At 37.8% G+C, this 25,386-nt stretch overlaps 1 protein-coding gene and 1 pseudogene across 2 annotated transcripts in view; both read right to left on the bottom strand.

Annotated features, from left to right (window-relative positions):
- The window catches only part of TECPR2 (tectonin beta-propeller repeat containing 2), a 140,516-nt gene that overhangs the window by 75,201 nt on the left and 39,929 nt on the right, over window positions 1–25,386 (bottom strand). For both annotated transcript variants that reach the window (XM_069103739.1, XM_069103738.1), the window contains exons 8-12: window positions 21,292–21,600; window positions 18,337–19,346; window positions 14,744–14,927; window positions 4,930–5,103; window positions 135–315 (exon numbers count right to left, since the gene is read on the bottom strand). In XM_069103739.1, coding sequence (XP_068959840.1) covers window positions 135–315; window positions 4,930–5,103; window positions 14,744–14,927; window positions 18,337–19,346; window positions 21,292–21,600 — 1,858 coding nt within the window. The remainder of the gene's footprint in view (window positions 1–134; window positions 316–4,929; window positions 5,104–14,743; window positions 14,928–18,336; window positions 19,347–21,291; window positions 21,601–25,386) is intronic.
- Window positions 2,126–4,855, bottom strand: LOC138173662 (NF-kappa-B inhibitor beta pseudogene; annotated as a pseudogene).

Genomic DNA, 25,386 nt, shown 5'->3' with positions numbered 1-25,386 from the left:
TTTCTTTCCATCAAAGCTTATTATACAGAATCTCAGACAGAAAGCAGTTTCAAAACACTGTACTACACATGAACAACACTCTTCTATTTGGCAATCCAATTTTTAAAAGGATTTCCTTACCAATGTCTTATTACCTTATAATATCACATTTCCATTGTTCTCCTTCAGGACAGAAGCTGCTCACTCCCTCTCGATAAAGAAGTGCCCTTTGTTCAGTTAATGCCCATACCACGTGGTTTCGAGATGTGATCTGAGACAGAGGATATGGGCAGTCAATCTTCACAGCCCTGGCACAAGGACGATCCACGCTCAAACCTTGAAGTAAGACAAAGATATAAAACCCTAAAGAATCACTGTATTTTAAATTCCTCATTTATACCTATAGCTTCCATGCTGGTCTATCAGGTCCTCATTATGTCTCTCCTGGACCACTTCAATACCCTAGGTCCCCTCCTCCTCCAATCCCTCTCATCCACTCCCTCCTTTGCCCAGAAGTCTTCAACAATCTTTCATGGTCTACTACATTCCTTATTCAGGCACCTACAGCTTTCCATAACGGAGGCTGCACTATGTCTTCTTGGACTTTTCTTACCTTAAATCTCATCACTTACTCTATGATTTAGTCAAACAGAATTATTCACTTTTCCCCAAATATGGCCCAAATTTTCCTGCCTGTACCTTTGATCATACTGATGACCTACTCTTTAAAAGACCTCTCATTTTTACCAGATGATATCCTACACGTTTTTTTTCTTTTTGGAGGGCAGTTAGGGTTAAGTGACCTACCCAAAGTTACACGGCTAGTAAATGTGTCAAGTGTCTGAGGCCACATTTGAACTTAGGTCCTCCTGACTCCAGGGCTGGTGCTCTATTCACTGCACCACCTAGCCACCCCTATCCTATACATTTTTGAAGACAACTCAAATGCCACATCCTCCACAAAGCCTTCCCTGATTCCTTCAGTGGGAAAAGGTTTCTTCTTCAATCGCACAGCACTTTATACCCCTCCTTAAGTACTTTTCACATACTAATTTATATTATTTACCTGTGTGTCCACTGGCACAATACAGTACAACATAACAAATACCTCCTCTAATGTAGTATAAGTTCCAAGAATTTAGGTGACTTGCCCAAAGTCACAAAGCTAATAAATTACACAGCAAAACTGGAACTTAAATCCCAGTCTGACTCCTTATTTAGTTCTGTTTTCACTATATTGTACTACCTCCCAGTCATAAGGAAGGTATTAATGAATTCAGTTGAGGCTTTCCTGGTAGTGTGCAGAACTCTGTAATACTAAAAACCATATTCTCTCTGTCTTCAGACCATTACTATGCCCTATTACTTGAACTTGCTTCCCAGGCAATCACATATTTACCATGCTGATGTTGCCAAGCTGCATACTCTTCCATACCCAGTCTCTAGAACCTTTTTTTCTTCACTTTACGTATGTAAAAACTAAAGGCCAGAGAGGTTAAGAGGCTTGCATCATGTCATACAAGTAAGTAGCAGAGCAAGGATTCAAACCTCCCAAACCCCAAACCCAGTGTTCTTTCCTCCATATGAAGAAGATCTAGTTTACACTAAGTTGTCAAAGACTGAAAGCCAAACCAGGAATATCTACATTTGACACTATCCTTCCCTGCTGCTCCTCTAACACGACACTCTGTCTGCCCCCTCCAGGTATTTTCTCTGGTTCTCTCCCATGGCTTGGATACTCTTCCTCTTCATCTCTACCTCCTGGCTTCTTCTCTAGCTTCCTTCCAGTCTTAGCTAAAATCCTACTTTCTAACAGAAGCCTTTCCTGATCACCCTTAATGCTACTGCTTTTGTCCTGAAATCATCTTCAATTTCTATGTCTAGGTGTTGTTTATATATAGCTGTTTACATGTTGTTTTCCCCATTACACTCTGAGCTACTTGAAAGTAGAAACTATTTTCGGCTTTCTTTGTATCTCTAGCATTTAGAAGTGCCTAGTACACAGGAAGCATTTAATACTTGACTGATCCAATTAATTCAAAATTAATGTAATTTCCCGAAGTATGACAAAGTAAAGATAGCTAGGTAAGTGTTGATAAGGACAATTTTTAGAGCTGTTGGAAGTCTTCTCTGGTGCCCCCCCCCCTTTTTTTTGCCAGGGGAACCAGGGTTTTATTGAAATTAAGGCTTTTCTACAAAAAAAAAAAAGGCAAAGCAATAGGCTGGAGCCAGCCGGTGAGGAAGGTGTCCCAGCTGTGGCTCTGACTTCCGTGGAGCACGATGTCGTCATTCATACTTTATCACTGTCATCAGCTTTATCACTGTCGCTGCCTCTGGGGCCGTGGTCTTCCTCATCCTCAGACTCGGGCTCTGGGGCTCCCCGAGCACGTAGGAGATGGGCGAGGAGGAGCTCTGACCGCAGTGTGGCACTGCCCAGCGGGGTACGGCCTCCATACATTTGGGCCTTCGGGTCTGCACCACCATCCAAGAGCAACTCCAGGGCCTCTCCTGCCTCTGCCTCCACAGCCAGGTGGAGGGGACTCTGCCCACACGTGGGCTCTGGTTTGTTGAGGTCAGCCCCTGCTTCCCGGAGCAGCTGGATCTTCTCTGTGTCCCTGTGGATCACAGCTACATGGAGAGGAGTGTGGCCCTGGAAGTTGGTGCACTCCAGCTGCTGGACTCTCTCACACTCCTCTTCCTCCTCCTCTTCCTCCTCCTATTCCCCCTGGGTTGTCTGGCCCTCGGGCCGCCCCACGAGGGCTCAGGCACAGGCATGGGCTCCAGCCTGGCAGGCCAGGTGCAGGGGCGTGTGCCCCCTGCGCTCAGCCACGCAGAGCCCAGCCCCCACTGCCCGCACCTTACGAGTAAGGGCAGCCTCCTCCAGGATGGCCGCTATGTGCAGAGCAGTCTGGCCCAGGTCATTCTGGAGATCCAGGTATTCCGTCCCTGCCGTGAAATGAAGCAGGAAGTTGAGGAAAGCTTCATGCTGGTGAATCACAGCCAAGTGCAAGGCCATGTCCCCATCCTCCATCACGTAGCCAAACACCTCGGGCACCCAGCTCACTGGCTCCTCATCCTTGTCCTCGTCTGCCCTGTCCTGAGCCTTGTCCGATGGAGGCCCAAGCCTATCAGGTCCCAGAGACCCGAGCCCGCTGTCGCACCACTCGTCCATGAGCCCGCTGTCTGCGGACTTCACGGGCCCCACCGGGGCTGCCACGGCCTACACAGAGCCCTCCTTTCCCCAGGCCCCCCTGGCCCATCCAGAGCTGTCATCGCCGTAGCCAGCCCGGGGATTCCAAGGACTCCTCTGGTGCCCTTTAATTCATACCATATAGGGACTTTTCCAACTCTTATTTATACTTAAGGACAATTCTGGTTTTTGCTAGGCTGCCTATTCTACTAAGAAATCCTATTCAGTTATCAGTACCCTGATCCCAACAGCCTTATGTCAGAAAAAGAGGTCAGAACCTGAGTATACTATCTTTTTGAAAAGCTGCTAATACTTGATCAAGATGTTCTCTAGAGTGACTCATTTCTTTTTTTTTTGCTTTTTGGAGGGCATTTGGGGTTAAGTGACTTGCCCAGAGTCACACGGCTAATAAGTGTGTCAAGTGTCTGAGGCCGAATTTGAACTCAGGTCCTCCTGACTCCAGGGCAGGTGCTCTATTCACTGCATCACCTAGTCATTCCAAGAGTGACTCATTTCTAATTCCAAGATTGAAAAGTCTTCCTCACTGGGAACAAACTGGGAATCAACTATTATTTGTTGAAAATTCAAGTGATAGGATTATTCTCATAGGCTCAGCAATTTAGTCAGATATCATTTACACAAGTCCATTAGGGCAGGCCAAGTGGTGCTTATTCCCATAATTCATCCCAGAGACTGACAAATAAAGTTGCTATTGTAGAACAGTATTTCAGTTGTTGCTAATAGTACATATATGAATCTTATTACTGTTTACTCCTAATAAATAAACAAGCCCTATTGCATGCCTTCCAAACTTTAAAGGTTTCCCAGGACCAGGTAAAATGTTACTTATTAGAAATAATTTCCCTTTGGGTTTTCTGGACGTGAAATGAAACAATTACTATGTTCAAGGTAGGCCCTAGGAAGGGGAAAAATCATTCTATTATTAATTTCATTTAAATTGTCTCTTTTTAGATTTGGCAAAGCAACATAAATGACTTGCACTGGATTTGTTGGAAAGAAGAAACACTTTAGATTAACCTAAACAATTTGCAAATTCAACTCAGCTCAAAAAACACGTATAAATGAAACTGTGCTGGGTGCTAGGGATACAAAGACCAAAAACAAAATAGTTACTTCATTAAAGAGGCTTACAAAATTACAAGTGAGTAAGGAAGGAGGAATATAACATGTACAAAATAAGTATAGTGTGAAATAGAATATGATAGAGGTAAAGAAAGAATTCATATAAAATATTCTGAGAAAATTCGAGCAGGTCAAAATGACCTTCATCTGAGGAGAAGAGGGACAGGTGGCAGCTGAACAGGCCTTGAAAAAAACGAAGATTTGACAGGCAGCATGATGTTAGAAAGCATCCTGGATTTGGAGCTAGAGGATCTGGGTTCAAATCCTGGTCTTACTATGTTACTATGTTAACCTATGGTACCTGGGACAAATTACTTAACTGGGTCTGGGTCTCAGTTTCCTCAAGAGAGTTGCTCTAGATAATATCTAAGATCTCCTCTAGAACTGGGGAATAAATATGTTTCAGGCATGGAGACAGAATAAGAATCAACAGCATTAAGCTACCGATATATCACAAAAAGAAAATATAAAAGCAGCATGACTAAAATTGATCCTTTAAAATCTTAGCAGAAGAGATATGTATGCTCCTACAGCCATCAACATTTTGGTTTAATCTAAGAGTACTATTAATAAGTGAAGGTGTAGCACAAAGATGATTCAATGTCAAAGTTACTTACCTGTTTGTAAGTACAAATCTCCATTAGTCCTAATAATCCAAGCAGTATCATCACTTAAAGCTACAAATACAGCTTGTGGCAGTGCCTCGTACCAGTGCCGCTTTCCTTTGATAGTTACTTTCCCACAGGCAAATGCCTTGTTAGATTTCTGTTCAATCTTCCAGAGAAGCGCACCTATGAAAAATTCATTAATAAGTAAGGATTCAGCATCTACTATATGAAACATCTCATGGGAGATATAACAATAGGTATGAGACTCTATTATCAAGGAGCTTACAAATCTAGTAAGATAGCATCCAAGTAGAAACAACATGGGGAAGCATAAACTAGTCCTATGACTGGTATAAGTGAAATACTATAGGAATTATTTTTAAAATTCTAAGCGTTAACAAAGGTGAGCATTTCTGTATATGAAGTAGAACCAAAAAAAAAGGATCATATATGAAACCAAAAATCTCTATCTCATTTAATTTATCTTTAAAAAAAAAAAGGATAAAGCTGTTCTGCTTCTCTGTGCTTCCTTCTGTTCTGGGAATTTTTTTAAAAAATCCAATGGTCCTCTTTTTTTTAGTATGACTATTGCTAGTCCCTAATGTTGCCCCCAATTCCCCACAACCCTCAATTAAATTTTTTTTGTTTGTTTTTTGCTTTTTGGAGGGGGGAAAGTAGGGCAATTGGGGTTAAGTGACTTGCCCAAAGTCACATGGCTAGCAAGTGTTAAGTGTCTGACTGAGCCTGGATTTGAACTCGGGTCCTCCTGACTCCAGGGCTCATGCTCTATTCACTGCACCACCTAGCTGTCCCCAAGAAAATGTTTTTAAAGAACCTCATGACAGATAAACAATCAAGGAAAAAAATCCACACATTGGCTTCATCCAGAAGTGTTTCTTTCTGCACCTTGAGTTGATCACCTCTCAGGTAAGAGACAAGTAACAAGTTCCACGGAGTCATGTTTGGTCATTGCTTACGTCTTTGAAAGCCACTTTTCTTTATGGTGTTGTAATCATTATATAAATTATTTCCTAGTTCTGCTCACTTTGATCCACATTAGTTCGTATAAATCTTACCAGGATGATCTGAAATCATCTCTTTAGTAATTTTTAATATACCATAATTTGCTCAGACATTTCCCAACTCAGTTTATAATTCTTTGATATGACAAAAAGTGTTGCAATATTTTTGTATATCTAGGTCCTTTCCCTTCTTCCTCGCTCTCTTTGTGTAAGTATAAGCCTGGTAGAAGTTTTGCTGAAGTAAAATTTATACGTTATTCAGTAACTTTTGGGGAACAATTCCAACATTATTTCCATTGGAAAAACAAATTTACAACTCCACCATCAGTGTACTAGTGTGCCTATGCCTCTCTAACAATTATCATTTTCCTTTTTAGTCATCCTTGCCAATGTAATGGGGTAAAGTAGAACCTAAGAATTGTTTTCATTTTTATTTCCCTTATTTTGTTATTTGGAGTGTGTTTTCATCTGACTATTGATGGCTCAAGTTTCATTTTTTAAGACCTGACAATATTCTTTTGACTATCTACTGGGCAATGTTGTTCTTATATGTTTGAATAGATTTTCTATATATTTTGGATATCGGAGTTCACCCCACTCACATTGACTGTTATGACTGCTAATTTTTATTTTCTTCCTTCATAACCTATTATACTATTTTTTTCCTTAGCCACTCATTACCTTTTACAAAGAGGAAGAGGATGAAAAAGAAGGAATGTAAACCAAATCAGTTGTAACTAAATGTAACTAAACTGATCTGCTTCCCTTTCAATGATCTTCCTCTTCTCTTCCCCTTGCCCAGACCCTGAATACTGGTTATCTTTTCCTTTTTTTCTATTAATTTCTCCCCTTCCAGATGTACCCTCCAAAGCTGAAGTTGGTTTTGCAACTTATTCCCTCCCCAATATTATCCTCCGACCCTCTTTTGTTCAGGTCAGATAAGAGGTTCATCTGTTTCTTGTTCTCCCAATCCCTTCAATTTTATTTCTCATATACCCTAATTATGAAAAATAAAAAGCTCCGGTCTTTTCATACCAGTATATTTCTTTTATACTCATTTTTCTCTCCTCTCTTAAAACCTTCAGAACAAAAACCAACTCACCTCCCAGGTTTTCTACTTTTCTTATTCAACTCCCTTAATATCCTTTGAACACATTAAGGTTCTGAAGGGATATTTGTTATTTCTCCCCTTATTAGAATGTTATTAGCACATCATACAGTCCATACTAATTTTTCAAATAAGTTTACGTGTAGAGATTTCATCTCAATCTTGTGTTTGCAATTCAAAGTTTCTGCTCAGTTGGAGTCTTTTCATCAGGAATATCTGAAAATGCTCCCATTTTCCCCATGTATGATAATATCCAGCTTTTGAGGGTAAATTACTTTTGGTTATAAGCCCATGTCTTTTGAATTTTGGAATATTATATTCCAAGAGTTCCCTTCATTTACAGTAGAAGTTGCCAAGTCTTATGTGATCCTAACTGTGGATCCTTGGGACTAAACTCTTTCTTTCCGGATATTTGCAGTACCTTTCATGTGGAAGCTCTATATTTTGGCTTTGCCATGCCTGAAATATTTCCTTTTAGGATTTCTTTTAGGAGATGATCAGTAAATTCTATTTTTAGAACTAAGAACTGCCCACTGGTTCTAACAGATCTGTGCAATTTTTCATTTATTATTACTTTAAATATAGTGTCTAGGATGTCTTTCTTACTTTAAAAAAAAAACTGTTTTCAGGGAATCTGATGATTTTTTTTTTCCTTTTTGGAGGGCAATTGGGGTTAAGTGACTTGCCCAAGGTCACATGGCTAGTTTTTGTGTTAAGTGTCTGAGGCCGGATTTGAACTCAGGTCCTCCTGACTCCAGGGCTGGTGCTCTACTCATTGCGCCACCTAGCCACCCTGAATCTGATGGTTCTTAAATGATCTCTCCATAACCTGTTTTCCACGTAAGATGTTTGTGATAAGATATCTTTCATTTTCTTCTGGGCTTTTTTTCCCCCCAATCTTTTGATTTAATTCTAAAATTTCTTCTCATTTCATGTATTTGTTGATTTCTGTTTGGTCAATTTTGATTTTAATAAAGTTCATTATTTGGGTAATGCTTTCTGTTCTAAGCTACTTATTATCCTTTCAATTCTTTCCTCCAGAAGTCTTTATTTCATTTTTTTTTTAAAGCAACCGGGGTTAAGTAACTTGATCAAGGTTACACGGCCGGTTATTTCTGGGTGTGTTGCTAAGTATGTGAGCCCGGATTTGATCCCCAGGTCATCCCAACACTGGAACTGGTGTTCTTACTCGCTGAGCCACCTGGCCGCCCCCTTTATTTCATTTTTTATCTCTTCTAGGCATTCATGTACCTCCTGTGGAAAATTCATTTTTTCCTTTGAGTTTGTAGTTGTTTGTACAGTTATTCTCTTCTTCTAGGTTGGAGTTTGGGGTATCTCTGGGTCTATAACAATTATTTATAGTGATTGCTTTACGTTGTTCAGTTGTTTCAGTTGTGTCTGACCCTTCATGACCACAGTTGGGGTTTTCTTGGCAAAGATACTGGAGTGGTTTGCCATTTCCTCTCCATCTCATTTTCTAGATGAGGAAACTGGGGCAAACAGGGTTAAGTGACTTGCCCAAGGTCACACAAGTAGTAAGTGTCTGGGGTCACATTTGAACTCAGGTTTTCCTGACTAGGACTGGTACTCTATCCACTGTGCCTCCTAGCTGCTTGATAGTGACTGCTATCTTCTGCTTACTTACCTCTCTAGCTTTTGTAACTGATTTGGACTGGATAGAGTGGTAGTCCTGCTTAGTTTTCACTTGGCTTCTTGGATTGACCTCTACCTCAACCTTTCATGTCTTTCAGAGTATGTATAAGTTCCCTGAATTTTGAGGGTTCAGAGTGCTGGATCTTCAAAACCTTCTATGGCATCTTAAGACAGAGTGCTATAACCTCAGAACCCGTGGACCTGGGATGTCCCTGAATGAGTTCTTCTTTGTCCAGTGTGGTTGCTGTCACTCCCTGTCACTTCCAAAGTCCGTGCTACATACAGATTTCCAGCTACTCTGGAACTTTCATATCAGAAAGCTCCATTCTTGCTGCCTCCCAATACAGAGCCTTGGAGGCTAAAGGTGCCCTCTGGTATTGTAAAACTCAAATGATATAAAGGATGGAAATCACTTTGCTAACTTTAAAGCACTGCATAAATGCCATTTATAACTATTATTACACTCACCAGGCCTTTGGCCTGATCACAATTTCATTCCCTGAGCTTTCTCCTGTACTCCTGCTGAACTCAAGTGATATTTATAAAGCAATATAGGGGTATGATGGTAAATGTTTAACAACCAGGCTGTCTTGGGGAAGGAAAGAGGAGGGAGGAATGCATGCCCACAAACTTTTAAGATTAATCTGTATTACTAATACTTACAGTAATCAATAAAATAATGAATCAAGCTCTAATTTGCAGCAATTGCCAATTTCTGAAATATAAATGCTCACACTGAAAATTTAGCAGTCTTAGAGCTGGTTTCAATACCCTTGCCTCTGATCCATCTCTGGTCACAATGCAAAGTCTTTCATATTATTTTCATGTGCTGTGGCTTAATTTCCTGGTGGGTCTATCCTCTTTCCTATTTATTATTTGTAGACTTCTGCAGCTCCAGGCAAATGAAGTCACTTACTCTAGTTTTTCACTGAATTTCTTGATCATCACTCAGTCTGGTGTAACTTTTAGGGTTTTGTGGAATATATGTATGGGAGATGGATGCCTCCATGCAAGCAGCCATCCTGCCAGAAATCTGCTACTGGGTTTAAATGTCTATGAAATCATGTTGGGGTAGGGTAAACAAGGAAAACATGAGAGAAGAGGTTGCACTTAATCTGAGCCTTGAAGAATATTTAGAATTTTCACAGGTAGAGATAGAGAGAGGAAAGCTTTATCTTACATGGTAACAGGTGGAAATAAGACACTAAGAGAAAAATAAAGGCACAAAAGCAAAAGAGGTTTTGGGAGAAACTGTTTAGTTTAGCTAGTGAGTAATTCAGTTTAGCTAGAGTGAAAGTTTTAGAAAAGTGAACATTTAGAGATTAGGCAAGGAAAGTGGTAAACTGAAAAACCTTGACTGCCAAACCAAGGAATTAGGCAACAGAAAGTCATTTGACAGTTTCTGAGCAGAAGAACAACATGATCATGGATGTATCTTAGGAAAATAAACACTGCTGTGGTACGAAGCATGAATCAGAAGGAAGAGAAAATAAATAATTTAGAAATAAAATCAATCAATGAAATCAAGAGAAAAAAGAAGTTAATACTTAATTAGTTGAGTCAAATATTATGGTCAGAAATTATTAAAATATACAATTATGTAAACATCAACACCTCTAATTTGATTTATTATCAAAGTTACCCTCGAAGGAAATTCTTTTATAAATAATTCAGTGTGACTAGAGAGAGAGAGCCAAGATGCCACAGTAATAGCTAAGCACTGTGGTGAGCTCATCTACAAGTTCTTCCAAACAGATCTAGAAAGTGCATCACATCAAATGCTGATGAAGAAATTCAGAAAAAGTCAGTGAGTACTTGGTCATCTTAGTCCAGTACAGGGAGGTCCACGGACATGGGGGCTGAGCTTGGCCTAAAGCACCATGGAGCAAAGTACTCCATTGACCAGGAAGAAGCTGTGAACTGGGCCAATGGGAGGTCCCAGACTCAGACTAGGTTACCCGCAGATCCACACCAGGGCAACTGTGACACAGAGATAGGTTCTACCTTTGCTGTGCACTATTATCCTGTTCTGGGTCACAGACCTGCACAAGGTGGTTTAAGTAGGTCCTAGGTGGTATATAGAAAAAGAAGGAAGTTCTGAAACCAGGAGCAGTGCTTCAGCTCAGATCTGAGACTCAGAGCTTGTAGCATCCAGCTCAGTCTGCAGAGGAATAGCCAGGGCAGGAATCCGAAACTAAAGGAGAGCCTATAACCCTGCCACTCTGAATAAAGGAGCTTTTCAACTGGTTGGCGGGATGGATTCCAGTAATAATCTACTCTTGCTCATATCCAAACTCAGGGCAGGAATTTGCAGTAATCAAACCAGGGGGCAACAAGCTGACTTTGTCCTAAGTCAAACCATTCTGGGAACACTGAAAGCTTACAGGTCCCTAGCCTGACCCTCAGCTCTGAAATAAACACACTGCTAAATGCCCCAAGAAGGCAGTGAGAGGACAAACCCAAATCTTTCCTTCCTAAGTGTAGCAGAGCCCAAGTTCTAACATCAAGTCTAAAGTCAGAAAGTAGGTTGGAAGGCAAACAAACAAAAAAAGGATTCTTGCAATAATGAGCTATTACAGTGATACGGATGCTCAAGGCACAAACACAAAAGAAGAGAATGATGCTAAAACATTTACAAGAAAGAAACACAGCTTGGGAACAAATGTTCAGGAAAAACACACCTCTTATAGGAAATGAGAAGAAATTTTTAAAAAGTTTTTGTAAATGGAATAAGAGAGCCTGAGGGGTAGAAAAAACAGAAAATGAGAGCTATGGAAGAAAGGACTAGAAGGGGAATTAAAAGCTTGGCCCAAGCAAACAAATTCCCTGAAAATTAGAATGGACCAAAAAGAAACCAATGGCTCCATGAAGCAACAAGAAATATTAAAATAAAGTCAAAAGACTTAAAAAAATAAAAAAAAATAAGAATTATTGTACTGTCTGAATCCTATGACCCAAAAAAGAGTATATTTTAAGAAATCTTAAAATAGGACTGTCCAGATCTTTTAGAACCAAAGGGAAAAATAGAAAAAGAATTCCCTGCTCAACTCCTAAAAGAAACACCAAAATGAAAGCTACAGGGAACCTCATAGCCAAAATTAAGAGCATGCAAGTCAAAAGGAAAAAAAAAATATGGAAAGCAGTCAGAAAGAATTAAGAGTACCAAGGAACCAGTCAGTATCACATACAACTTGGCAACTACTCCTATAAAAGAACAGAGAACTTGGAATATGATATTCCAGAAGGCAAAAGATATAAACATACAGCTAAGAATAACTTACACAGAAAAACTGAGCATGATACGACATGATATGACAAAAATAGGCCTTTAATGAAATAGAAAACTTTCAAGGATTCTAGAAGAAAAGACCAGAACTGCACAAAAACTTTGAAGTTCAAACACAGGAGTGAAGAGCAAATATAAAAAAACGGAAAAATGAATGAACACTTAACACTTACTAGCTGTGTGACCTTGGGCAAGTCACTTAACCCCAACTGCCCTACCTTCCCTCCTCCAAAAAGCACAAAAAATAAAGAAAAGAAAACTTTGGGGAAGATAGGTGGCGCAGTGAATAGAGGACCAGCCCTGGAGTAGGGAAGACCTGAGTTCAAATTGGAACTCAGACTCTTAACACAAAACTAGCCATGTGACCTTGGGCAAGTCACTTAACCCTCATTGCCCTACCCTCCCCCCTCCAAAAAGAAAAAAGAAAAATCTAAAAAAAAAAAAAAAGAAATGAACGAACAGTGATAAAGGACTAAACAAGGATAAATAGCTTTCATTCAAATATAGGGAGATAATATGTGTGTTCCCTCTGAATCCTACCATGATCAGAGTCCACTGAGGAAGACCAATTAGTTAAGCCCCAGGAGTAAGGGTTTTTAAATTTGTTTTCGTTCTTTTTCATGTCTTCATGATCTTAGAAAAGAGAGGAGAAATACCCTAGGTGGGAATGGGTAAAGGAAGAGGGAATGATAGGTTAGGGAAAATTATCATATGTATGCACATAGACATTACATAGACAAACAAGGAGGAGATGTCAAGAAATCAGCTGACACGAACCTTACTCTGATCTGATCTGTTCAAAAGAAGGAATGATACACATACATACACACAGTGCTGGATACAAAAATCAATTTCACTCAACAGGAAAATAGGACGGAAAGGGAAGAGATGGGGAGGGAAAGAAGAGGGAAGGTAGATTAGGATAGGGAATAATTCTAAGCAAAACTGTACAAAAATATCTACAATTCTTTTTGAAGTGACAAAGAATAGGAATCTGAGAGGATGCCCATAAATCTGGGAATGGATGAACAAGTGAGAGTATACAAATGTGACAGAATATTATTGTGTTGAATTCTTATCAGTGTAATGACAAACCAGGATTCCAGAGGAATAATGATGAAAGATGCTAGCCAACTTCTGAGAGAGGTGAAGGTATCAGAATACAGAATAAGGCTTTTTTTTTTAACATGGACAACGTATTGATTGACTATATATGTTAGTAGTGGGGTTTAAATTTATAAGCAAGAAAACTGAGGCATACCATGAAAACAAAGGTCACAAGAACTTTGTGACACAGACTTAAATTAACATTCTATACTCCCCTGCTCTAATTTATCCATTTTTTGTATTCAATTTCTTTCTAATATGTTAGCTGAGCTCAAATAAATACTGTATGAAGATCCATTCTGTTTTATCTACCTTCCTGCCTCACTCCCCTTGAGCAGGGCGAGAAGTTGCTAATATTAAAAAACCTAGATGAGCAAATTACTTCATGAAAATGGGAGTGGCAGTGGTAATTTAAAACCATTAGGTAGCATTTAGTCAATTTCTACTCCAATGCATGAAAGGGAGTACCTTGGTGGCTTGAAAGAATTGATGAGACTTCAATATATGGTCAGGAAGTAGCTTAATTGCTCAGAGGATCTGGCCCATTAACTATTTAAAAAGTAAGCATATTTATAAAAAAGGAAACAGAACAGAAGCTAACATGGTGTTATGAAAATAAGATCTGAAGTCAGAGGGTATGAGTTTAAAGCATAGCTCTGCTACTTATATTTGCTTTTTCTCTGTTTCTTGACTTCCTTAATTATAAAATTATAGGATGAAATTAAATGATCTCTAAGGACCCATCCAGGTCCAAATCCCATGATTCAATTTGAATATATCCAAAACCTCATGAGGCTTGAATGTTAATAATCCTTCAATGGTACAATTAACCAAATCCAAAAATGGAAACGTATTGTATTTTAATATGGAATATACCACATTTAACATCTATCATTCAAATCAACAATTTAAAGCCTGGTGTTTGAAAACCAAAAAATGCTTATACTAAAAAAAGTTGTGTCTGGGAGTTTGGCACAACAAGCTTCTTAAAGTCCAAAAATAAATGAAATTGAAAGCAAAAGAATCAGGCAAAAAACTGGAATTCTAGGCAAAAAGTGGGGAGAATTTGGGTAATACAAAATTGCAGAGCAGGTGATCTTACCAAATGTTGTATCATAATTCTAAAAGTTGTGGCAAACAAAAATAGGTTATCTATATACTTTTGTGGATTCCTGTTATGTTTCACATCACATCCAATGACCTACCCCTACCATCTCTTTGCCACATACTCTACCATCTAATACATCTCAATTCCCTTTTCTATCTCTTGCTCTGGGACCAGTAATCAAATTAATGTTACTATTCTCTTTGGAAAGGGTATGAGAGCTGACTCCCTTAGGCTAGCTGTCATTCACCATCAATGTCACTTCCAAAACCAAAACATCTTTCCATGGTCATAATGCCTTTGATGATGCTATCTTCCTCTACAAGAATGTAAGCTCCTGGAGTAGAGTCTATTTTACTTTTTGGTATTTGTAACTTCAGAACTTAGCATGATGCTTGGTACAGAGTATGTATTTAATAAATGATTTTCATTTCTTCCTTCTATCCTTCCTTCATTCATGTTAGCATTAACAAGGTTAATGTTGGTAGTTGTTATTAGATTTGGTAAAGAAAGCTGGATACCTGGAAGTCAGGGATTCTAACCTGAAGGAGAGACTGCCACCTGCTGGACTGCATCTTCAAATTTCTGCCACCGTATTCCAGCACTAGGGAGTCCGCTACAATACAGCCCACCTTTGTAGTCCAGGCACCAGATATACTTCTCTGAAACCACAAGGCTTAGGATTCCATAGCCAGGGCCAGAGTAGCCCATCCAGCTTTCTGCAAACTAAGGAATAGTGGTTAGAACAGAGCTACATGGATTTGTATGTAGGAGACAAGGTAGCACTACACATGTAAGAATATTTTTAACAGGTGGTATTTGCTCAAAATGATAAAAATCTTAAGAATGAAAGCAGATCTCCCTGTTTTTTGGGAAACACTGGAACTGAGGAATCAAAGAATGATAGTTAATCTTTCCCCTTAAAAAATCATAAATTCAGAAAATGATTATAATATGCTCTAAGTTTTCATAATGCTTACCATCAGAGAATCCAATATTTAATGTAATATATATAATATAATGTAATATACTGAAAAAGAATATGCTAAAAAAAAAACCCAATAATACAACTATCTAGCCTTACATAGAAGATATGTTCCTTGAAAAGTAGGGAAATGAATTTGAGAATCTAGTTCAATCCCTACTTGATACGAAATTCCCTTGTGCAAAGGTTCATCTTTATATTAAATGTGTACAAAAAAGTAATGTATGCATAAGTATCTGAAAATATTTCTCCCTACCCTATCTACAAAACTTATTGGACAATGTTCCCAAAGAAATCAGAGGCCATTTGGAATATTTTCAAACAAACTTCCCTAAACTCCCAGATAAATAAAAAAATGAGACTTCTGACAAGAACAAAACTAAAGAACTACTAATATAACAGATAACAGAAAACACTGAATTGATTCTCAGACTTGGCAGAGAACTCATTAGAAATCAAGTTCAACCTATACCTAAACAAAAACTGCCTCTTCAACATACTCAGCAAGTGATTATCCCAACTCAGATTGTTAATAAAGAGAAACTCATTATCTCTACAGGTGGTCAATTCTACTTTTGGATAACCAAATATGAGGAAGTGTTTCCTGACCTCAAGCTTAAATTTGCTTTTTTCCCCACTCTACCTCCTTTCTCAATGGTGGGGCTCAGTAGTAAACACAAGGCAGATGTGTCTGAGGAAGGCAAAGTATAGCAGGAATATCATCTCCCTAATCCCAGACATAATGACTCTCAATACAATCTAAGATCCCATTAACTTTTGGGAGTTGCCATATCATATATTAATGGAAGTCTTTAAGCAAAGATTGGATGACTACTTGTCAGGATGTTGTAGAGAATTTTGTATTCAACTAAGTCAAAGATACTCTAAAGGAAGGATGACTGAAATTTTGGAGGCTGGACAGAATTTTCATGAAGCTTTTTAAACCTGAGCTAGATAAATATATACAATTTTGTACCTCTGCAAAAACCAAAAGGAAACTTCCCCATCTATATTTAATTTTACAATGTGAAGAATATTAACTTCTCTGAGATGGGTGTAAAGAGATACTTTTTTGGTATTTTCTATCAGGACAGGTAAATTATCCCTTACTGATGACTCCACCAATACCTCATTCTAGCACAGAAAAGGACCTTGGGTTCTCAAAGGCTAAGGCATGGGCACAGGAGTTCTAGCTCCCTGGGCCCTACCCAGCTAGAAAGATTTACCAGATGGTCTGGGAATAGAAAGAGTGCCAATCTTCTGAAGACTAACCTGGCAGCTGAGTTTGGAAGGCACGTAATATTAGGTTGATGACCAGATAACACATTCTGGCCAGAGAAATTCTTGAAACTATACACTAAAGCATGGAGAAGTTGTGATTTTTGTCAAAGGGAATAAAATCATAAATGAAATAATGATCCTTTTAAGGTTCTTATGTTCAGATGTTTGAGGTTCCTAAGTTTCAAATGAGAAGATTTTGTCTTTAAATTTTTGTCATAAATTTTGTCATAAATTTGAGAAAGAATATCCAGCTAGATTTCTAACATATCATAATTCCCTACTGAAGTCTATAGACAATACTCTAGTCATATCATGACAACAACTTGTGGTTAGTTTTGAAGCTAACTGGGTATTTATACAGTAAGGAAAGCACATAGTTGTTTTCCTTATTTTTCTACACAAAGAATAACTACATAATAGTAAAAATAGCTATAGGTACTTATAAGCTACAAAGCTGTTCATATCTACCACATCATTCAGTCTCCACAATCCTGCAAAGTAAGTGGTATGGGTATTATTATCCTCATCATAAAATGAGAAAACGGAAGCTTAGGGAGATTACATTACCTTCCCTAATTAAGCTGCAAATCAAAGATTTAAACCTAGATCTTTTGATTCTAAGCCCAATCCTCTTTCGACCATACAAGGGAATGGAATCCAAGTTTTATGACTTGGTCACAAAAGTTCAGTGTTTTTTCTACTGTATTAGTGCTTGTCATTATTACTGTTCATAAGCACAGATAATAAATGAACAGATGGGAAAAGTAGCAGTAATAATCTAAAAATCTTTTATATTTAGCTTTACAATGTAATTTGTCAATTATAGTGAGGTTGAAGTTTTCATTTCAAAATGAAGCCACACCACAAAGGTATGACTCATAAAAACTGGAAAGGTATCCTGACTTCTCATCCAGATGCCCTCAATATAACTCCCCACCCAGCACTCCCTTTCCCAGTTCCAATCTAGAAATAGCATGATTCCTCAAACTGATCAAAACAGGCTACACAAAACAGAGTAATTCACTTTTTCCGGAAAACAAGAGGAAAATTAAGTAACTATTTTTGCTTACTCTTCAAGGTCCTGTTGACCAGAATAAACAAACACTCAGATTTCATAAAGAAATGATGTATTAAGCAATGACAATATCAATAAGTGTTTGCAAACAAGGTTTGCTTTGGATAAATTGATATAGATAACTGAGAATGTTTTGTATTTACCATATGTAATTACATATTGCATTTATATATCATTTCTATAACAAGACTGTTTTAAATAAGGAAGAAAATTCATGAGTTGTTATGGACAAAGTAGCATAGTTTGTCCATAGCATCATCACCTGTTGTCCAACTTTCTGAGCACCAGATTACAGAAGATTACAGATCTAGAACTGTAAGGAGTCTTAAAGGCATCTAGTTCAACCCCTTTATTTTACAAATGAGGAAACCAAGACCCAGGGAGTTTATATGAATTGCTCAAAGTCACACAAACACTAAACTTCAGAGATTAGATTTGAGCTCAGATACTCCGACTGAAGAGCTAGTACTCTTTCCGCCATGTTTTTAAAAGCCTTTCTGTTATCCAGCTGGGTTTTCTGTTTGTTTGTACACTAGCAGGACTATATGTAAAGTCTTTTCGGCTTGGGAAGTCCCTTCCTAGCTCTATACACCCCTAGAATAGCCTACAAGAAGCCTGGGTTCCTTCCATACTATAATGAGTCTTTGGAAGAAGACCTCAGTAGAAGGTGGCCTTAACCATAGAATAATTTTTAAGTATTTTAAAATGGATAACTAGTAAAAAATAAAACGAACATATAATTCATTATCTCTCAAACTCTAAAAATCTTTCGTAACTTATCTGATTGTACTGACCTGATCTGATTTTAACAACACTGTTTCCTCAAGATTTGCTTTGGCCACATCCTGGAGAGAAAGACTACCACCAAGTTCAGCGACACTAGCTTCAGATGATGAATACGGCAGACCCCGAGCATAAATATCCTCTTCATCACTGGATGTTAACACTTGTTCTTGTAGGGACTGTTCAGTCTTAGTTTCATGGATAACAGGTACTGAAGCAGACACCTGAGGAGTTGATTCTGCTCCAAAACCAAATTCAGAAAGTATAATTTTTTTCTGCTGATCAAGATCATTTTCTTTTATGAGACAATCACAGGAATTCGAGCTGAGGTTTTCTAGGGTCACATTCATGGAAAGACCTTCCAGCATCCCTGGCATCTCTACCCAGTTTTCATCACTTCTTTTCGCAGGCAGCAACTTCTCAGCACTCGGTAGGGTAAAAGGACTTGAAGGCACTGTTTGTGTATCTGAGCAATTTTTTTCAGAAAAAGTGCTTTCAGTATCTTGAATTTTCAGTTCATGTATTGTTTCATCTGCTTTTTGTAATTCAGTAAAGTCATCTCGTTCTCGGTTAGAAGACTTTTGACTATTTTGCTCATCATCCACAAGAAAATGTCTAGGTTTGAATTCTGGTGTATCATCAACTTCTATGTCTTCAGTCAGAAGTGCAGGTACATCAGACACTAAATTATCTGTGTCCATTCCACTTTCATGGTTGTACTTTAGCATTTCATTTTTATTCTCATTTTCTAAATCTAATAAGTCTGGGGTAGATTCTGACACTTCAAGAACACTAAAGGTTTCAGAGTCATTATTTTCCTGTAAAATACTATGCAATTCCCCACTGAAAATGCTCTGCTGATCAGGAGAATCTGTACTTGTCTGATCCAGACTGCTGCCCAGAAAACTTGAGGTCATGGAACATTGATCTGTGGTTGTCGAGTGAGGACTTTCATCAGAAAATGGATGCTCATAACATGGAGTTCCTTCAAGGGAGCTCGGTGTTTTCCTGGTCCCGCTTTCTAATTAAAAACAAGAAAATTATTCTGAGTAAATTATGAATATGGGAAATACTAAGAAAATGATTAAAAATAAAAATATGTGCTTTAATCAAAAGGGAAAATAATTTATTATTCTAAAATTAAAGTTAATCATTTGTTAAGAGAAAGAATCTTGGCACTGTATATTATATTAGTTGAGGCCAGAGGAATGTTACATGTTTCTGAACTTTTGGCTTAACCATTTTGTTCTGGGTAATAACACTTCTCTAAGTTTCTTCTTTGTTATGAGTGCATGGTTTTGTAACGAGGTGCCCATTCTTCATCCCTTGAAGGCTTTCTGGCCAAGGAAAAGGGAATTGGTTTAATTAGTGATCAAAGAGGACTAAGTAGCTGTATAGTCAGCATTTATACAACACTTTAAGGTCTGTGAAGCACTTCATATATATATGAAAAAATCTCATTTTATTTTCACAACAACCCTGGGAAGTAGGCGCTATTATTATCCCCATTTTACACACAGAGGTTAAGTGACTTGCCCAGGTACGTTTCTGGGGCCACATTTGAACTCAAATCTCATTGACTCTAGATCCAGTACTCTTTCCACATCACCAGCTCACTACCTCCTATGACAAGAACTAGGGATACAAATAGAAAAGCAAGCCAGTCCATGCTCTCACATTCTAATGGAGGAGATAGCAAATATGGAAGGTTTCAGCTGCAAGATGCAATTTTGTTAAGTTACTGGGAAGGAAGGACACACTAGTACCCTGCTTGGACCAAAGGCAATAACATCAGCATCTTGCAGTATGTAGATCATTTCCTTAAAAGGGACTAGAAGGAACTAAAGCGCCCAACTTAGTAAGCTTGTGAGTGTCCCAGCTCACTCTTGGTAGATTTCTTTTATACACCATGCTCCTGGTATTATATAACATACAAGGCAAAAAGTCTCATCAGTTTCCTAAAATTTCCATACCTAACATTTGCAAAATATGTCATTTAATAGTTAAGCTTTTAAAAAGCTAGAAAATCAAAACCTTTAAGGAAAGAATATAGGTCTCTTCCTTTTCTTTAAGACATGCACAGAACTGTCATGTCGTGTTCCAAAAATCTTTAGTGGCTACCTACTGTCTAGCAAGTAAGGGTTAAACTCCTTTCACTTGGCATTCCAGGCCCTACATAATCCAGTATTATCCCACTTTATCTCACATTACTTCCCTCTGTGTAGTTAACACTCCAACCAAATTCCATTACTTAGACACTCTGCACTTGCCCACTTTTCTGCTTTGTTTATTCTTTCTTATTCCATGGAAGAAATATAAGATGAAGTTCAAAAGGAAGGGCAGTGTCAGATTTTGGAAGGCCATAAATGCCAGTTGATGGGGTTTAATATTCACTCAAAAAATAATAGAGATCAACTAAAAAGATTTAAATGTGTATTCTATGTACAGTACTATCATGAAGCCTGAGAAAGAATAAAGTTAGGCTAAGACATGGTCCCTGCCTTCACAAAAGATACCAAATATAAGGAGAGTAAGGCACAATACAGCTAACTATAACAAGTACATATATAAGTACAAATAAGGATAAGTATATTAATAAGAAACTGGTTAACTGACCAGTGATATTAGGAAAAGTCCATGGGAGAAGTTGTATTTGAATTCAACTTTAAAGGATAAATAGAAATTCACTAAGAAAGAGGCCAGGCATTCTTCTTCCCCAGCAGTAAGCACAGGGCTTTGCACACAACTGTTATTTAATAATGTTTATTGAATAAATGGATAAAAAACTAAAACAGGCAGGGACACTGATCAACTCTTATAAATCAATAAAATTATTAAATGAAAAGCGTTATCTTCCATATGTATGAAAATGACACATTTCTAAAGGAGAATGAGGCATCCAAGCAGTTAAAATCTGGCATAAATTAGAAAATTTCAAGTAGAATTTGTAAAAGATGCTACAATACCTTGTTTTTTCTTTTTCTTTTTCACTTTAATGGGTTTCACAATAAGTTCTTGGTCAAAGTCTTCACAGCTAATTACATTGAACCTGTGAGAAGGTTGGCTTTCTTTCAATACTTCAGAGGACCCTTGGTCTCCAGATGTCAGGAAACTAGAACTGCTATCTATAGAGTTCACAGAACTACTCCGACTTCTTGATTCACTGGTGATAGACGAGCCTCTGTTTCTGGTTTCACTACTAAAGGTCCCTAGCTTATCCAAACTTTGCAGGTGAATTTTCTCAGGATATCCCAAGGTTTCTGTGCCATCTCTACCTACAAAGGAAGAGTCAATTTTTGTTATTGGGAGAAGAATCACCTATTTTATTTCAGCTTGTTCTCAAAGCAATAGGCAGCAGAGAGATGATATGGGACAGAAGCATAGCAAAGCATTTGAAGTTCTGAACCTGGAGTCATGAGATCAGCAACATCAAAAGAATCAGACCAATGAAAGTTTTTAAAAGGCACAATACCTACACAAAGATTATAAGAAAAGCTTTTGATTCCTTGGAAACTGATCTATCAAAAGCGGGAAAAGAATTCATTATTGTTGTAAATTGATTAATAATGATTGGATAGCATTAACAGCAGATCATAATTTCTCATTTAAATTTATGATTATGGAAGTACTTACGAATTGAGAAAAAATCTAAAAACTAATTAAACCCATTTATTGGATTCTGGTATAATTAAACTGTACCTATTCATATAGTATATGACTATCAAGAATTGAAAGGGTATTCAAAAAAATGTAATTCTAATTAAGAGAGGCCACATGTAATAGAGAGGGAAGAGCACAAGATATGAAATGAGAAAACCTGGGTTGAAGTACCAGTTTGACAATTTACTAGTTGTACAATAAATGTTCAAGTTTGTTAACCAATGTGAACGACAGTTTTCTTACTTGAAAATTAAGGATAATCATTCTTATACTACATAATCACAGGATTATTGTGAAGAAACTGTTTTGTAAACTGAAAATTGCTATGTAAACTACAAAACATAATTTTGTAGCCATTTATAGCTGCAGTAATTTTCAGAAGGAAAAACATCAAAACAGAGCAATTTATCAACCTAACAAAGATTACAAATTCAGCTTGATTTTAAAAACACAGTGAGAGGCTACTATGAAATGAAATCCTACTCTTCAAGATTCATTTCAAATAACAATTCCTTACAAAATTACAGAATCTCAGAGCTAGAAGGAACTTCAGAGATCATCCAATCCAAATCATACCTTAGCAGAAATTATTTCCATAACATCCTGACAACTGAACATTAAGGAATCTTACTTCACAAAGGTCTCCTTCTATGAAGCTTCCCCTCATCCCTTCAAATTTGAATATCTTTTCTTTCTCAGACCTTCCATAAACTTTGAACCTCCCTTCTGGTACTTACTTATGTCCTAGGTTCTCTCCTGGTTCTCCTACCTGTCTAGAGATTCTTAGGTTCCTTTGCTGGTTCATCATCCATGTCATGCCCACTAACTGTGGGTGTTCATCAAGGGTGTATCTTGAGTCATCTTCTCTTTTTTCTATAGATTCTCTGACTTGGTGACCTTTTCAGCTCCCATGGGTTTAAATACCATTATTTATGCAGGTAATTCCTGCTCCTACTCAAACACACTCCAACCTCCAACTTGAGTCCCTCACTTGAGTTCCAGTCAGGTGTCACCAGCTGCCTACTGAACATCTCCAAATGGATGATCTACAGACATCTCAAACTCAACATGCCCAAAACAATACTCATTATCTTCTCCCACAAAGCCATCTCCCTTTTACTGTTCATGGTACCATGATTGTTCTAGTCACCCAGGTCCACAACATCAGTGTCATTCTTTACTCCTCCCTCTCACTCACCAGATACATCTAATCTGTTGTCAAACCTTCTCCTTTCTAGATCCACAGTGTTTCTCACTTATGTCTCTTCCTCTTCACTTACACAGTGACCAATCTAGCTCAGCTCTTCATCAACTCTCACCTCAACTACTGCACTAGCTTCTTTGATCTCTCTATCTCAAGTCTCTTCCTCAGTTTAATTCTTACTTCATACAGTCACCAAAGTAATTTTCCTCAAATGCAGGTCTGATCATGTCATCCCCCTATTAAATAAACTCCAATGGCTTCCTATTACCTCTGGGATTAAACAAACTCCTCTATTTGGCTCTGTACAACTTGGCCCCTTCCTACTTTGCCAATCTTCTTATACATTACTCCATTCCACATGCTGTACTTCTAGTCATGAGAGCCTAGTTGTTCTTTATTCATGACTCTCTTCTCCTGTCTCTGTGCTAACTCCAAGGCTTAAAATGAACTAGACTCAGTCTAAATTCCACTTTGTAAAGAAGTCTCTCCTGATCCTCCTCAGCTGCTAGTGCCTTACCTCCCAAAACTATTAGGTATTTACTTTGTATATACTCTTAATATACTTACATATGTATTTACTTTTTCCCCTAACAGAATGTAAGCTCATTGAGGGTAGGGGTAATTTCATTTTTGTCTTTGTATACCAGCACCTAGCACAGTGCTTAACACAGAGTAGGCTCTTAATTAATATTTGTTCAATGGTTTTAAGCATTAATGTCTTCTAGTTATTTGGGCATATGTTATATCCCCTCTACTTAATTTTAAGTTCCATGAGAGCAGGGACTATGTTTTATTTATTTTTGGATTTCCTCCAACATCTAAGAGGTACAGGCACATGCACATAAAAACTTAGCTTCTGATGAATTCTGCAAATATTTATTGCCTGCCTATTATATATTAAGCCCTAGGATGAATGCAAAGATATTTTAAGTCCCAGAGCTCTACCAAATCAAGAGTAAAGAAATTTTCAGTTATATTGAGTTGGATCCCTCTAATGCTTCTTGGGTTGGGTCAAATAGGTCGTTTTTAAATTTTTCCTAACATGAGGTACCCTGATTGAAAAAGCACTGCCCAAAACAGAACTAAGCCCTAAGCTAGAACATGTGGGTGGTTACTACCATCTCAAACTGGTTTATGCCTGCAGGTCATTTACCACAGGTAACAAGACCTTTAGGCTACGGATCCCTTGGCTACAGAATCACTGAATCACAAAATATCAGAGCTGGAAGGGGCCTAAAAGATAATATAGCTCAGTCTCTTCATTTTATAGAAGAGGAAACAGAAGACTAGAGAGTAGAAGGTTATACCTATGTCTCTTGACTCCTAATCCAGGGCTCTCTACAAAATACCACGCTGACTCTCTTCTCAGACTCCATACTGTGGGACCTTAACATATGTTTGGATTTCCTCCAACATCTAACACATAATATATGTTGTTGACTTAAACTTATTCTCTTTTTAGATTTTCCCAATATATCTGAGTGGTAAGTATCTAGAAATATACAAGTGGCATAATTTTGAATTTCCCACTAGCTATAGTTGCCTTCTACATTGTAACATTAGAATAAAATGGGAAATTTTAGTTGAATTATAGTAATTTATCCATTTAAGGAAACAAATGAGAATTACTCCACTCATTTACCCATTACAGTCAAAAGGTGATGAAGGTATTATTATCTGTGCTTAACTTTTCACCAAAATGAGGACTTTTAAAAGTTATTTATACTTGTATGTGGGTGCAATGAATCATACATATTTCTGTCCATGATTTTCTGCTCCAACCTTTTAACACAATAATACCACCTTAGGGGTATTAGTTTATGCTGAGAATAATAATAATGATAACAGCAGCCCTAAGGTTATAGACAGATGAGGAGGAAGGGAAAGGAGTGAATCACAAAATGTTAGAGCTGGAAGGCACGTCAGAGATCATGTAATCAACACTCCCTTCATTTTAAAATGAAAGAGAGCAACCAGTAAAATTTAAGGATACTATTCAAGGTTACATCATTGATCTAGATACCCATTAAAGAAATGAATCAACTGCTATGGTCACCAATTTGTTGATTATAAATGTGTGAAAGTAAAAGTCACTCCTAAAAATATTATTCTCTGCTTTATAAAAAAAAAGTGCTGGAATTTGGGCTTCTAATAATCTGGAAAAAATATCTCAACAAATGGGAAACAATGAGATGTA

The sequence above is a fragment of the Petaurus breviceps genome, unplaced genomic scaffold (assembly GCF_028583685.1).
Source record: "Petaurus breviceps papuanus isolate PSGF00001 unplaced genomic scaffold, PetGlider_PUasm1.0 64, whole genome shotgun sequence".
NCBI lineage: Eukaryota > Metazoa > Chordata > Mammalia > Diprotodontia > Petauridae > Petaurus > Petaurus breviceps.
The sequence above is the reverse complement of the archived record's forward strand: the minus strand, read 5'-3'. Positions and strand labels throughout refer to the sequence as shown.